This window comes from Synchiropus splendidus, chromosome 7 (genome assembly GCF_027744825.2).
Source record: "Synchiropus splendidus isolate RoL2022-P1 chromosome 7, RoL_Sspl_1.0, whole genome shotgun sequence".
Lineage (NCBI taxonomy): Eukaryota > Metazoa > Chordata > Actinopteri > Syngnathiformes > Callionymidae > Synchiropus > Synchiropus splendidus.
In genome coordinates this window covers 17,874,356-17,887,461 of record NC_071340.1, presented here as the reverse complement: position 1 = coordinate 17,887,461, position 13,106 = coordinate 17,874,356, and the positions used below count along the sequence as shown (strand labels likewise).

General features: G+C 50.4%; 3 protein-coding genes across 5 annotated transcripts; 2 read left to right on the top strand and 1 right to left on the bottom strand.

Moving 5' to 3' along the window:
- Positions 1-1,750: 1,750 nt before the first annotated feature.
- LOC128762527 (uncharacterized) lies at positions 1,751-3,466 on the top strand. 2 transcript variants are annotated; one of them, XM_053870839.1, is made up of 3 exons: positions 1,751-1,847; positions 1,910-2,031; positions 2,920-3,466. In XM_053870839.1, the coding sequence occupies exons 1-3, from the start codon at positions 1,832-1,834 to the stop codon at positions 3,379-3,381; spliced, it is 600 nt and encodes a 199-aa protein (XP_053726814.1). In that variant the 5' UTR covers positions 1,751-1,831; the 3' UTR covers positions 3,382-3,466. The 2 variants fall into 2 exon arrangements, with proteins under 2 accessions (XP_053726814.1, XP_053726813.1); XM_053870838.1 differs by lacking the exon at positions 1,751-1,847 and having other exon boundaries at positions 1,860-2,031.
- Positions 3,467-5,303: 1,837 nt separating this feature from the next.
- spring1 (SREBF pathway regulator in golgi 1) lies at positions 5,304-7,677 on the bottom strand. 2 transcript variants are annotated; one of them, XM_053870840.1, is made up of 5 exons: positions 7,215-7,677; positions 6,600-6,794; positions 6,385-6,536; positions 6,064-6,177; positions 5,304-5,654 (listed from the first exon to the last, which is right to left on the bottom strand). In XM_053870840.1, exons 1-5 carry the CDS (start codon positions 7,276-7,278, stop codon positions 5,571-5,573), a joined length of 609 nt encoding a protein of 202 aa, XP_053726815.1. In that variant the 5' UTR covers positions 7,279-7,677; the 3' UTR covers positions 5,304-5,570. The 2 variants fall into 2 exon arrangements, with proteins under 2 accessions (XP_053726815.1, XP_053726816.1); XM_053870841.1 differs by having other exon boundaries at positions 6,600-6,756.
- Positions 7,185-12,231, top strand: rnft2 (ring finger protein, transmembrane 2). The gene is made up of 10 exons (XM_053870756.1): positions 7,185-7,827; positions 7,910-7,978; positions 8,060-8,568; positions 9,072-9,148; positions 9,409-9,509; positions 9,873-10,026; positions 11,430-11,579; positions 11,638-11,703; positions 11,774-11,875; positions 11,946-12,231. Exons 2-10 carry the CDS (start codon positions 7,932-7,934, stop codon positions 12,078-12,080), a joined length of 1,341 nt encoding a protein of 446 aa, XP_053726731.1. The 5' UTR covers positions 7,185-7,827; positions 7,910-7,931; the 3' UTR covers positions 12,081-12,231.
- The last annotated feature ends 875 nt before the right edge of the window (positions 12,232-13,106 follow it).

The window sequence follows — 13,106 nt, the reverse complement described above, 5'->3', positions numbered from 1 at the left end:
AAGTGTTGACGCTTGTCGCAATGCGACCTGTTCTTCTGGCACAGCTGGTTATGGTCGACAGGATTTAGCTCCTCCCTCTGGTTCCTGACTGGGTCTGAATTCTTGTGTCTCCACAGACGCACTACCACGGCATCAAGTCGACCACAGCGATCCCGGACGCGCCTGAGTCCTCAGTGAACGGAACCAACCTTACCGACCAGCTGCTGGACATCCACCTCAAGAACGCTCTGTTCGTCCAGCACATCACCAACGTGACCAACAACCAGCAGCGGTTCTGGAACAGCCCGCCTTCAGTCGCCACTCCTTTGCGCTACGTCAAGCTGAGGCTCCCTCACCTGTCAGCCAAGGTCCGAACTCTGCTGCAGACCGCTTCTCTGCCGACACCAGAGCTGGTCCAGCGCTCATACAACCGTTCCTACGACGCGAAAGTGTATGGACTCAGAGTCATAGTCCAACTGAAGGAGTGGCTAGCACGAGTCTCACTAGTCCTAGGTGAGGATAAGGGACCTTGCAACACCTCGGTTTAGACACCTCCTGAGCACCTTCCCTCGGCATGCTGGGTCGGAGCAACCCACGACCCGACACTGTCTGCTGTCTGTCGCTCCCACTTCAGAGAGGTGGCCATAATCTTAGGATTAGTTAAGGTCAACTGGAGCTAGACTTCTGTAACAGGAGCCAGAACATTTATTTATTCAATCTTGAATGCTATTTATTTATTTATTTGTATACTATTTATATTAGGCTTTCAATAATGTATGAACTGTTTTTCCAGAATAAAAACCATAACTCTCACCACCACATTGTGCATCTCTGTCGACTGTGGCACTGAGGTTCGTACTCGCAGCCCTTCGGCCTGTCCACTTCTTAGCTGGGGCCCGCAATCATGGCCCCTGAATTTGGGCTTTTTCTATTTGGAGGTTGTGCTGTTATCCTAAGCAGATGGACGGCCGTCTTTCTTGGATCGCTGCCATCATCTCCAGCCTGTTCATCATTCCGATAAACTGGAGCAGCCCCAACTTCCGACACGAGCGCGACAGACACGCAGAAGTTTGTAACAACAAACACCAAAACAAACATGGTGACTGTGGACGTGTTGAGCATGTACCTCTTGCACAAAAGAGGAAAACAGTGGCAGCGTTGTTGGAGGTGGCGGTCAGTGAGACGTTAAACATATCTCGACTGAAGGACACAGAATTCCCACCAAGTTATGTCTTCTAAGTGTCTAATTTGAGCTGCATTTCAGGTAGTAACGGCAACACTGCCGCCCCATGGTGGCACTGCTTCATTTGGTCCGTGTCCGTAAGCGTTTTGGAAACATGCAGAAATACAGATGAAACGAAGGCAAAGCACAGACAAAGGTTTCTGTCCGTAACCGCAGCAATATGGACCGTTGAGCAATGTTGGTCATTATTCGACAAACCTACCGCAGTGTTGTAGTTTTGCTGGAAACCTGGAATGGCGTCAGCATCTAAACAGTTCCTTTCTCAACAGTATGTTCGATCATTACAGCTGATCAAGATTGTTATCGAAGATAGAGCTGAGCCAGAACTCAGTTGTCGCTCATAAGCTGAAGGCAGAAGTGGAACAGGAGTCTCGTCTGGTCATCTTGGAGGGACTAGAACCCCTGCCCCTCCTGAGCGGTACTCGCCACTGCAGGCTCAGGTCGCAACATTAATGCCCTCTCGCCACCTCGACGTCGGCAAGCAGGGGGAGATCATGCGACTGAGGGATGTAGAGTAAAGGAAGAGATCGGATCAGAACTCACTTCCTCTGTCAGCCGCCACGGTGCCCGAGTGCGAGCTGCGGCATTCAGCACAGCACTGCAGGCAGGATGAGACACTTGGCAGGTACATGAAGGTTACTCCGATGTGTTCGACAGCTTTACAGCAGGTCTGTGCTTTCTTTGCAGTTTTTATGACTCTGATTTGGTCCCTGACGGCCACCAGACTGCTCTTTGATGTTTCCACCTGTGACCCGGCGGCGTTGAGTCAGATTGTCAAGCTGGAGCTCAATGACAGCCTGCAATCCTTCGTAAGTGTAGTTGGCGCCAAAGAGAAGTTTTTTTTTCTCTCAATATAATCTATTGTGATTCTTAAAGCACTACATGCCTTTTGGTCATTATTACTTATCCTCATTGGAATTCATTTGCTTTCTGCTGATATGAGTGCCGCCTTCACACTTCATTTTGAGATTTTTAATTTATGCTTTTTTATTTATTCATCTCGGTTTGATTGAAAATTTGTAAAACATATTGTTCTGACATCTTTTTTTATCCTATTATTTTTATAACGTCACCAGTCAATTTCATCTTCTCTAGTCAGTTCCTAATAATTTTTTTTTTTCCATTTTTATTTAATTGAATTTCCTTATTTACGTGTTCATATTCTTTTGAGTGTTTTTGTCTCATCATTATATTTTGCTTTTGCAGCCTAAATGTAATTGTTTCCTTTAAGAAACTTTTTTTTCATTAGCATTATTAAGCATTATTGTTGACTATTTTTTAATCGTGAATGAATGTGTGTCCTCTTTGGGTTTGTGCTACTGTTTATGATTTAGCTATAGCATTTCAGTCATCAATTCTCCTTGAACACTTTATTTTCCAATTTTTGCTATGACTTTCTGTATTTTTATTTATTCCTCTCTGTTTTAACTGAGACATCAGGAACGCGAATTCAGAAACACATGGTAACAAATATATAAGTTGTTTTTTCCTAACTTATGTTCATGATGAACATCTTTCTCCCTTTCATTATTAAATTATTTAATTTAGAATTTATACAATTTGTCCTGTAATATTGATCAATGAATGGAGTCTCTCTAAAAAAAAACAAAAAACAAACTCAACGTCTGTTTGTGAGTCTTGCATCGACAGATGAGCCAGTGTTTTGTTGGTCATGACCCTGAACTTCTCTGACGCAGGACAAAGCCAACGGCAACAACCTGGGCACCTGGAACACGGGCTTCCCTGAACTGAAGTCGGAATGCAGCTCGCCCTCCGACCCCGAGAAGGTCGTCTGCGGCCTGCACTTCATCCACCTGGGCCTGAAGAAGATCCTGAAGGACCAGGAGACCAGGCAGAGCCCCACTGACGTCACCCTACACAAGCAACTCAACGACACGCTGCTTCGGGTCGACCATCTGGCCCAGTGCGTGAAGTACAGGTTCAACTGTGGCAAGTGTGGGCAGCCAGCCCACGCCCTGGAGATGCCCGTCAACACCTTCGAGCGGAAGCAGTGGAGCCACACCTTCCTGAAGGAGGCCCGGCACTACGTGGGCTGCATCCGGTTCAACCAGAAGTTCTACAAAGCCGGGAAGCAAAGATGGCCCACCAAAGCCCGTCATCAGAGCAATAAAAATCTGTGGCTAACAGTGCTAAGCTAAGGGTTCTCACGACTCAGCAGATCAGTTTTAACCGCTTAAATTCTCTTCATGTTTCACTCTTGAGAGATTCAAATCAAATGCTGGCTGAATAAGTGCATGTTATGCTAACGTTAGCTGAGCTTGCTAAATAAACCTGATTCATCCTTGCATCTGTGTTTTGATGTCTATGCTGCGCTATCAAAAAAGCTCACTTATTTTCCCACCATTTTTCTTCAAAGACGCCTCCACGTCGTTTTAAATCTAGCACCAAAGAACGGGACATTTAGACTTTCAGACTGCTCAGCTAGGCGGCGCTGGCTAAGCTGATGACGTCAGACGACATTCCCGAGTTGGAAAGTGGGAGAATCCTCACCACCCCGAATTCCCAATCCAAGGTGGATTCCCCGAACGTAAACAGGACGTAGACGTTTAGATTAAATGAAATACACCAATGGAAACAAACACAAAGTTATATTTTCTTTTCCTCCCGCGGATTTTCTTGTTTGTGAACAGAACGCATGTTGTTAAAGAAGCTGCTTATAATCGGACAGCGCACAGACGTCGCCGTCTTCTTTCCCACTTTGGTCACTGAAATACTCGGCTGTGAGGTCATTCGCAGCTCTGACCTCCAACTTCAGCGATAACTGGAGCGCAGCATGATGCCTCGGAAATCCACCACCCCGAGTACCAAGATGGCCTCCCAGACCATAAACAGGAAGTTGACTCGATGAAACATGTTCCACGAGCTTGTTTCCTCTGCATCCTGCTTCTGTCCAGACATCACAATCTGACGTTTCTCATTCCGTGGTCGCTGAGCGCACCATGAACTGCGCCTCTCGCTAATGCTCCTGCTCCACTCAACAGCTGAATCCCTCCTTCACATGGCAGTGTTTTACGCTAACAGTTGTCCTCCCAACTGCACCTTGACTCTTCACCACCACAGTCTTCCTCCTCCAGGCCCATCCATCAAGCTGCCACACCAGCAGCTGACATGCTAATTAGCGTGGCGTGTTGCCGCCGGCTGATTGATTGTTTCTCTGGATCCCTGGTGAGCGGCGCCGAGGAGGGCCGACAAAGTGGACCTTCATCAGGGACAGATGGACAATCAGGAGGACGTTACAACCACGGAGCGCCGTTAATGACTTTGTCTCGTTAGTGTCTTCCGTCAGAGCTGATTTGAGGCCAAACAATTAGGACCTGGGTCTGTCAGCGAGCCAGGGACAGCTTCTCAGGGGGACTGGGTTTGGCTCGGTCACCGCAGAACCCCGGTCTTCCTCAGGTCTTCTCAGTTCTGCCTGGAAAACAGCTTCATCCACACCAGACCAGACGACTCTGCCTCACTGAAGCACCTGCAGCAGTGGGGGGCGGAGCTTAGATCCAACTGGACAGCACTAGACTCCATGGACTGAGAGGGTTCCAGCTCCGTTCTGCAAATGGGCAGCATGTTATTTCTCCTTCCGCCATGGAAACCAAGTGGTCATTTAGCATTTAGCCCTAACCTCAACCTGGATGTGTCTCGGTGTTGGGGCCGTAACTGGATAGCGGAGGCGTTCTGGTCTGTGAAAAGAGGAATCTAGCAGGGTTGTACTGCCTGGACTGGGAGGACCTGCTGCCCCAAGTGGAGAGGGAGGGACGGCGTCAACTCTTGGAACTCAAAGTGGAACCAGTGAACAGCGCACTTCTGACTTGCCGCTGCCGCCGTACAGGCTAGTGATGGCAGCATGTCAGGTTCTCCAAAACCATATCACCATTAACAGTAACTGTTAGCCTTCACTGGTGCAGAGCTCGCTGAGCTAACCTTCCTCACATGTCACTTGAAGGTAAATAAGCGTTGATTCTACGACCTGAATTTAGTGGTAAGAACTTGGCGAGATAAGGAGGAGGCCCCGGGTCGCACCTGAGAGATCCTCGGAGACAGAGGCGTTCCAAAACAGAATTTATGAGTCGTTTCACGTCAACATGGACACATGCAGGAGACAGCGCTGACACCAGGTATATACAAAGTCGGGTCGGCTGTTCTGAAGAGAGGGTCCGGGTGGACGAGCTGCCGGCGGGTCAGAACCCGACGATCATCACGGATGAATGGATGAGGCTTCTCTGCACTTATGAAGTGTAAATAATAAAATCAGTTTGTTCGTGAGGCACGTCGAAGGGGCCCCCGGCCGGTGGTCACATGATCAAACCGGAAGCAGCTCTGGAGAGTCACATGATCAAACGGGAAGCAGCTCCGGTGGGCTCTCGCCGTAGCAGTACTTTGCTTGAGGGTTCCGGTACGTGTTCTCGTGCTGGACGCTCTGCGGAGAAAGAAGAGTCAGTCAGGTTCTGCCTCGGTAAAGAGCAGTCCCAGGGGGCCGGTGCCTCCGACTGGTCATGGAGGCCCGGGGCAGACGTCATGATGTCTCTCAGTTAGTCCTCCAGAAGGAGCGAGGAGGTTTCTGGAGAGATAGAATCTGGGCCTCTTGGCTCCAGCTGCTGCCCCTGCGACCTCAGATAGGCACTGGCAGACAGACTTGCATCAGACTGCAGTTTCAGGTCGACAGGAACCACCGCAGACTATGATTACAATCTCCTGCACCACATGTCATGTTCTGAGCTACAATCACGCTTCCGCTCTAGATACGCTGCCACGAAGTCGAGACCACAACACGTACCCGGGTGGGTCGTGGTCACATGTGTCCACCGAGGCTGCTCGATCGCCCTCACCTGCGAGGAGGTGCGGCACTTGGCCAGGCACAGCTCGAAGTGGTCCTCCACAGCCGTGAAGAGGTTCTGGAAGCCCTCAGCGGCCCGGTTGAGGAAACGCTCGAGCAGAGGTTGCTGCGTGGAACAAAGAGGAAACACAAGTCAGATGTGAATCAGATTGAAGCTTCCTCTTGAGGTCACGGCATCATCTTATGAGCTGAGTCGTTCTGTCCAACAAACATTGCAAGTGAACTCAAGTGAATCATCAAATAAACACAGACATGAGCCGCCTGAAGGATGTTAGCTTGGTTGGTACAAGGAGAGGCCTGGTGCAGGAGCTACCTTGTCAGGCTGCAGGCAGCAGGAGACGCAGTACTCGTAGATGCTGCAGCAGCCGTTGGCCAGGCAGCTCTTGCAGATGTGCTGCCTGCTGCTGGGAGCGTTGACATTGCAGCAGCCGTTGACCAGCAGGTCCTTCCTCTCGCAGACGTAGCCTGGTGATGGCAAGAGACAGAGGGTGAGACCACCCGGCCCGGGGAGCGGAGGGCTTCACTCACCGAGCTCATCCGTGAGCAAAGCCTTGCCCTGGATGGAGTTCCTGCACTGGCTGATCTGCCGGCTGCTGTTGCCCAGGTCGAAGCGGACCTTCCATGGGATGCGGTGGTCCGGGTCGCGGACTTCCAACAGTGCGCGGTCACGAATCGTGCGCTCCTCCTGTGAGGGGACAGTGCACAGCCACAGATGACGCAAACCTGTGGCAGACGTTCCAACACTATATAAAAATCATGAGCGGTCATCACAAAAATGTATGATTTGACTTTCAACATTTAATCCCAGTTCAGTCAACACAGTCCATGTTTCTGGAGCTACTGTCAGAGATGGCATGGTAGTTACAGTTTTGGATAATCACACACTTTCTCCTTAGTATTAGCATCTTCGAAATCACCGTGATTTCGTTTATTAATATGATGTTTGAATATAATATGCTTGAGACAAAACGTTCAAGATAAAAACGTCACATTGGTGTTATTTTCAACTGCCACAGGCATCGGAATAACCAATGAGCGAATGACATGATGTGGCGTGAATCCTGGCTGCAGGTGAGAAGCACCAGGTGACCCGTTTCCCTGCACACGCGGGGCTTCATGTTGGTCTCGGTGACCGGTCCGTACCTGCTTCAGTGTGCTGGTGAGAAAGTAGATGAGCGACAAGCCGAAGACGACCCCCAGCACCCATCGCTTCCTCAGCAACCGCCGGAGAACCATCATGATGACATGGCCTTCTGCTCAGAGACACTCCGGCTCGTAAACGTGTAACAGCGAGCTACGATGGAGCGGCTGACCAGTTACCCCATGGTACCACACCGAGGACTGAAACACGACTGTTTGTTTACATGCCGCAGCAAAGGACGGCTTTGTTAGCCTGACGCTAGCTGCTGTTAGCTTTAGCTGGTTGTGTGAACCGTCAGTCACGCTGCACGTAGCGGGGATACTTGAACTTTAAGCGAGTCACTGCGATTCTACTTATCAGTCGCCCAAAAAATAAAACCTCGAGTTTAAGGACGGGGAGAGCAAAAAGCGTGTATATCCGCCGGAGCTGGACTTCCGCCACGAAAACGACTGCTTCCGGCTGGGGGCGGTGACGCGGACGCTGATTGGTCGCGGCGCTTGATTGATGACAGCATACCGGAAGCTGCTCCGGTAGCTTCGCGCAGCATCTTCCAGCATCGTCACACCTGGACACACGATGACAAAGGCTGAGGGGCTGATCTACCAACTCACCCAGGTAACGCTGGTTTATCTCCATCATGGGTCGGTAATGGTGCACACGGGTGAGCTCCATCCTGACGCCGGGGTGTCTGTTGCAGGGCCGGTGCAGGTGTTGATGCCATGCAGAGGAGACACAGCAGCAACACGGAGGGCATGCCTCAGGACAGGTACCCATCTGCTCGGCTCTGCTCTCTGGGTGAGCCTCTTGACCCCAAATCTGATCACACCCTGCCTGTCTCGGGCCTCAGGGGTCGCAGCCAAACTCTGGGTTCAGAGAGCAGCCTGGATGAGGGCGGTGTGTTCGACTGCCTGAAGCCCGAGTCGCCCACATCCCCTCAGCAGCTCTTCTCTGGCCTGGTGGGTGTCCCCTCTGGTTCCGTCTCCTCTGCTCAGTTCCAGGCCGCTAGCTTGGTTCTGGGATCCCCTCCGGAGGTTTTCATCCAGATGACGGCGTCGTCCAGAGAGGAGGGCCCCCACCGCTCCGAGGCGGTCCCTTTCCTGCCTCGCCCGCCCCACCACCATCACCACCACCACCACCACTTCCATCACCAGCCTCTCCAGCACCGGACCTCTCTGCTCCAGCAGGCTACCTCGGCCGCTGGCGCCGAGAGGCACGGCTCCAGGGAGGAGGCCCCGGACGAGCAGTCCACGCCGGCGCCGGCCATGTCTGAGCTGAAGGCGGTGGTGACCTGGCTGCAGAGGGGCTTCCCCTTCATCCTCATCCTGCTGGCCAAAGTCTGCTTCCAGCACAAACTGGGTGAGAAACCACAACGGGAACTTGACTGTCTGGGTGCTCAGACTTGGGAGTGTTCCCACGTCTGAGGTGTGCTTGTTTAGTGTTGACGTTTTCTTCTCCAGATATTTCAGCTTCCCGCCCGTTGTTTATGTAATGATCTCAATCAAGACGGTTTGTTGTGTCGCTGAGACGTTTCTCATTCAGGCTTGTGGGCTGTGCCTCACCATTCTAGCGTCAATATTTGGAATTTGAATCTTCAAAATTTTTGTTTTCTTTGGGTGAGTTTATTGTTTGGGTTTCACAAGTGTCTTCCTGTCTCTTCCTTCACGTAAACATTTATCTACTTGTATTTACTTGATTTACTATTTAACAATCCGTGTTTACATATTGCGGCTCTGTCCTGGGGCCTCCTCCCACTGGAACCCCTTGACTGCCTTCTCTCAGTGCAGCAGTGGCTCCACCCCGAGTCTCTCCTGGGTGACTGACTGGTGTCTCCTTCACTTGTCCTCACTGATCTGGTGCAGGAATTGCTGTGTGTGTCGGGATGGCCAGCACATTTGCCTACGCCAATTCAACGTTCAAACACCAGGTGTCGCTTCGGGTAAGTACCGTACCTCTCACTGCCCATCAGGTGCTTTATAGTCTGGCAGGTGCTGCGTGTTGATGCTCAACAAAACCGGACCTGGTGTTGCAATGAATACGCAACAGTTCTAAACTCTGTGGCTGAAGCAATACAGAGTAATGCTGCCATCCCCTGGTGACACACTGTACTACAGAAGCATGCGGCAGGTGTTGGTGCTGGGCCTAAAGCTGGTCCTTGTGGAACGCCGCAGCATCACCTGTGATCGTGCCTGTGTGCAGGAGAGCCGCTCGGTGCTGGTGTCTCTGTGGATCCTGCTCTTCCTCTCCGGAAACGTGGCCTATGTCTACTTTACCTTCAGCAACGAGGAGCTGCACAACAGGTAATGCCGACGGCGGCAGCCGCCTCTCGCCCACCGACCCACTCGTACACCTTCGTTCGATCATTGTTCTGGTTTCTCCTCAGTTTTCACGTCATGATTTGAGAGTGCTGTTCATCTTATTTTCACCTCCAGGAGTCTGCTGTGTTCATGTGCGCGTCTGTCCTGTGAGTATTTCTGCTTCTGTTGTCATGTTTCTTTTGAGTTCTCCATTCTCCTTTGGTCTTCGTTCGCTCTGATGGTTTGGTTCTTTTACACCATCTTGTTCTGTGGGTCCGACTGGGGGTCGGTCAGAACACATCAACAACGAGTTGAGTCGGCAGTTTTGAACCAAGGATTGACAGTGCTCTTCTGTGTTTCCTCCAGTCTCATATTTGCGATGCCGAACTTAAACCACTTCGACTTCTTTGACCTGATCTGGACTGTGGGCATCACAGACTTCGTCCTCAAGTTCTTCACCATTGGACTCAAGTGTCTGGTGCTGTTCCTGCCCAAGATCCTGCTGGCCTTCAAGTCCAGGGTGAGAGAATGTTCATTTCATCACATCAGGCTTTTCTGTCCCAGAATGAAATCACCTCAGTTCAGTTGGCTAGTGGTGTGAAGAGTGTGTCTGTTGCTTGTTTGTATGCGTGTGTGATGAGCATATGTGTGTGATGGGCTTGTTTGGGCTGGGGAAAGGGTTATGGCAATGAGAGGTCCCCACAAGGACAGAGAGACAGGTGTGTGTGTGTGTGTGCGTGTGTGTGCGTGCGTGTGTGTGTTGATAGCATCAGAATGAAACTTTCCACTGACAAACATCTCGCCTGTCAGTCGAGTGAGCTCATGTCCTGAGGGGCAGCAGAGGTGAGCTCATTGCTCCCTGGTGTCTCTACTTCACGCGGGTCATGTGACTAGCCACATGACTTCAGACGCAGGGATTTCCCACCTGACATAGTCCTTATCCTCAGCTCCTCTTTCAACTTACCAAAGACATGCACTTCTTGGTTTCACTTCCTGTCCTTGGCAATGCTAACTGCTAGCAGCCATTGTCTTCACTAAAATGAGTGTGTGACGTGAGTCCGGACCTGTTCTAGCGCCCCCTCTCTGTACATTGTAGCCATGATTGTTTCTGAGAAGCGCAGGGTGAGTTTGAACCTTGCGGTGAAGCTAGTTCCAGCTCTGGCACCGGTCCAAACCCTGACAGTGGTGGCGTGGGCGTGATGGCCACGCTGGGATCTGTGGGCCGAGGCGACCACGACGGAGATGAATGAACGTTTGACAGGTTCTCCCTCCGACGTGGCTGCTCCTCACCCGCCGTCATCCATCTCTGTCGTCTGTCGTCGAGGAAGCTATTAGCAGAGGGAGGAGGGGCTGTGGGTTCTGGCCGCTGGAGTGCGGGTACCTGAGCAGCAGGTGGACCGAGCTGCTGCCAGCCCCAGTGCTGCTCGAGTCCTGGACGGGATCCATGTTTGGGCCAGAGGCGAGTTGGTTTAAGCTTCTACCAACACACTGCTCTTGACGTGATAAAGAACGTCCCGGGGCCGCAGACAGAGTCGTTGACAGACGTGGCTCTGTGGTGGGCTTCCGTTCAGTCATCTCTCTCTCTCTCTCTCGTAGAGCAGCTTCACATCCATTTCAGAGTTTAAATGTATTGACCAGGTTATGTCTAGTGAAAGTTTCCAAAATGTCCGCCTCTCGTGAAATACTGGGTGCACTGTGCGTGTGAAGACACGGGTGCTGCGTTTCTGTCCCCCTGTCACAACACCTGCATCCTATGGTGCCTTTACAATGAGACGAGTTTTTATTCTGGGTCACACCTTTGTTTGACAATATTAATTTTTTCATCATAATTTAGTCTTATTTTCTCACTGTATATCATGATTTGATTGTCTTTTGCCTTTACCTTTTTTACCATGCCTTTGCTTGTTGATGACGTCTCTTCAGGGGAAGGTGTACCTGCTGATCGAGGAGCTGAGTCAGCTGTACCGCGCCCTGGTTCCCATCCAGCTGTGGTACAAGTACATCATGGCGGAAGACCCCCCCACCAGCTACTTCCTGGGGGCCACGCTCATCATCATCTACAGCCTCTGCAAGGTACCCCGGCGCCACGTCAGCCCTGAAGAGACCTTCATTTGTGTCTCTGTCGTTGCAGTCCTTCGACATCTGCGGCCGCGTGTCGGCCATACGGAAGTCTCTGGTCCTGATCTGCAGCACCCAGGTTCACTTTCACTTTGTAACATGACGGTACTGTGGCAGGGTTGGCTAAACATGTGACCCCTGTGCCGCAGAGCTTCGGCGTGAGAGCGAGCGGCCAGATGTGCAGCGAGGCCGGGGACATGTGCGCCATCTGTCAGGCGGATTTCAAAGACCCCGTGGCTCTGCTCTGTCAGGTGAGACCAGGTTTGGACCCATGTCTTTGGCCCGGGACTTTATCTGCTGATGTGAATGTCGCCGCTGCAGCACGTCTTCTGCGAGGAGTGTCTGTGTCTGTGGTTCGACCGCGAGAGGACGTGTCCGCTGTGCCGCTCCACTGTGGTGGAGGTGCCGCGCTGCTGGAAGGACGGGACCACCTCGGCCCACTTCCAGATCTACTGAGGCATCAGCCCACTCACACTGGCGCACAACTGCACTTCACCTCACATCTTTATTTGACCTTGTGTGACCCACCCACATACATACTTTCTGATGTAACAAGTCGTTCATTCCAAAATAAAAGCCTCTCCACTGACAGATCACTTCTTTTATTGTAGTAAAAGTATCAAAAGTGTAGAAAGACCACATGATTTCAGAAAATCTTCTTTCTGCTGCCGACACTTCTAAACACTGATCCAAGACATCTACAAGTGAATTCCATGTGTAGGACGGGTTCCTCCTCAGTCACATGACGCAGGTAAAGGCTCCGCTTGCCCCCACCACCCGCCCCCGGGGACCGTGACATCATCGCTTGACGACCTGCTGCCGTGGCAATGCTGCTGAGCTTCGGCCCGGGTCGGACCTGAGTGCCAGACTCGGACACGATCTTTGGATTGGAACCGTGTTTCCTCCGGCTGCAACATCGCGTGGAGGTTTAGTGCAAAAGATGAAGGCACCAACTGTGAGGAAGAGGAGGAGACGTTCCAACTCAGTCATGATCTAATTTATTAAATATTCTTATTGCAAAATTCAACAAAAATATGATTCCAACATCTAGATACACTTTCGTTAAACTTAACTGACTACATTACTTTGCATTTTTGGTTAATGGTGCATTATTTACATATTTTTTTCGCTTTTCAAATTTAATTTAGTGATGTATTAAAAATACATTTTAACACATGATGACCGCGGGAATATTTCTATAGTTCCAGTGAAATAGTTTTATAAAGAGGTCAGTATTTACTTATGCAGTGAAAGCAAATTTTCATAGCATTTTCATATTTATTACTGATTATTTGTTTAATTAAAATGTGAAATAATGTCCTTTCATGTAATTTTTGTACAAAAAAAAAGAGATTTTAGCTTTTATGCCTAAAATATTTCATAAAACGAAATCATCATTATTTGTTTCTCACATCTGTAATCTGGAGATTTTAAAGTATTTGAATATTAAAAATATATACTTCGACTGCTGTTTGTTTTTAT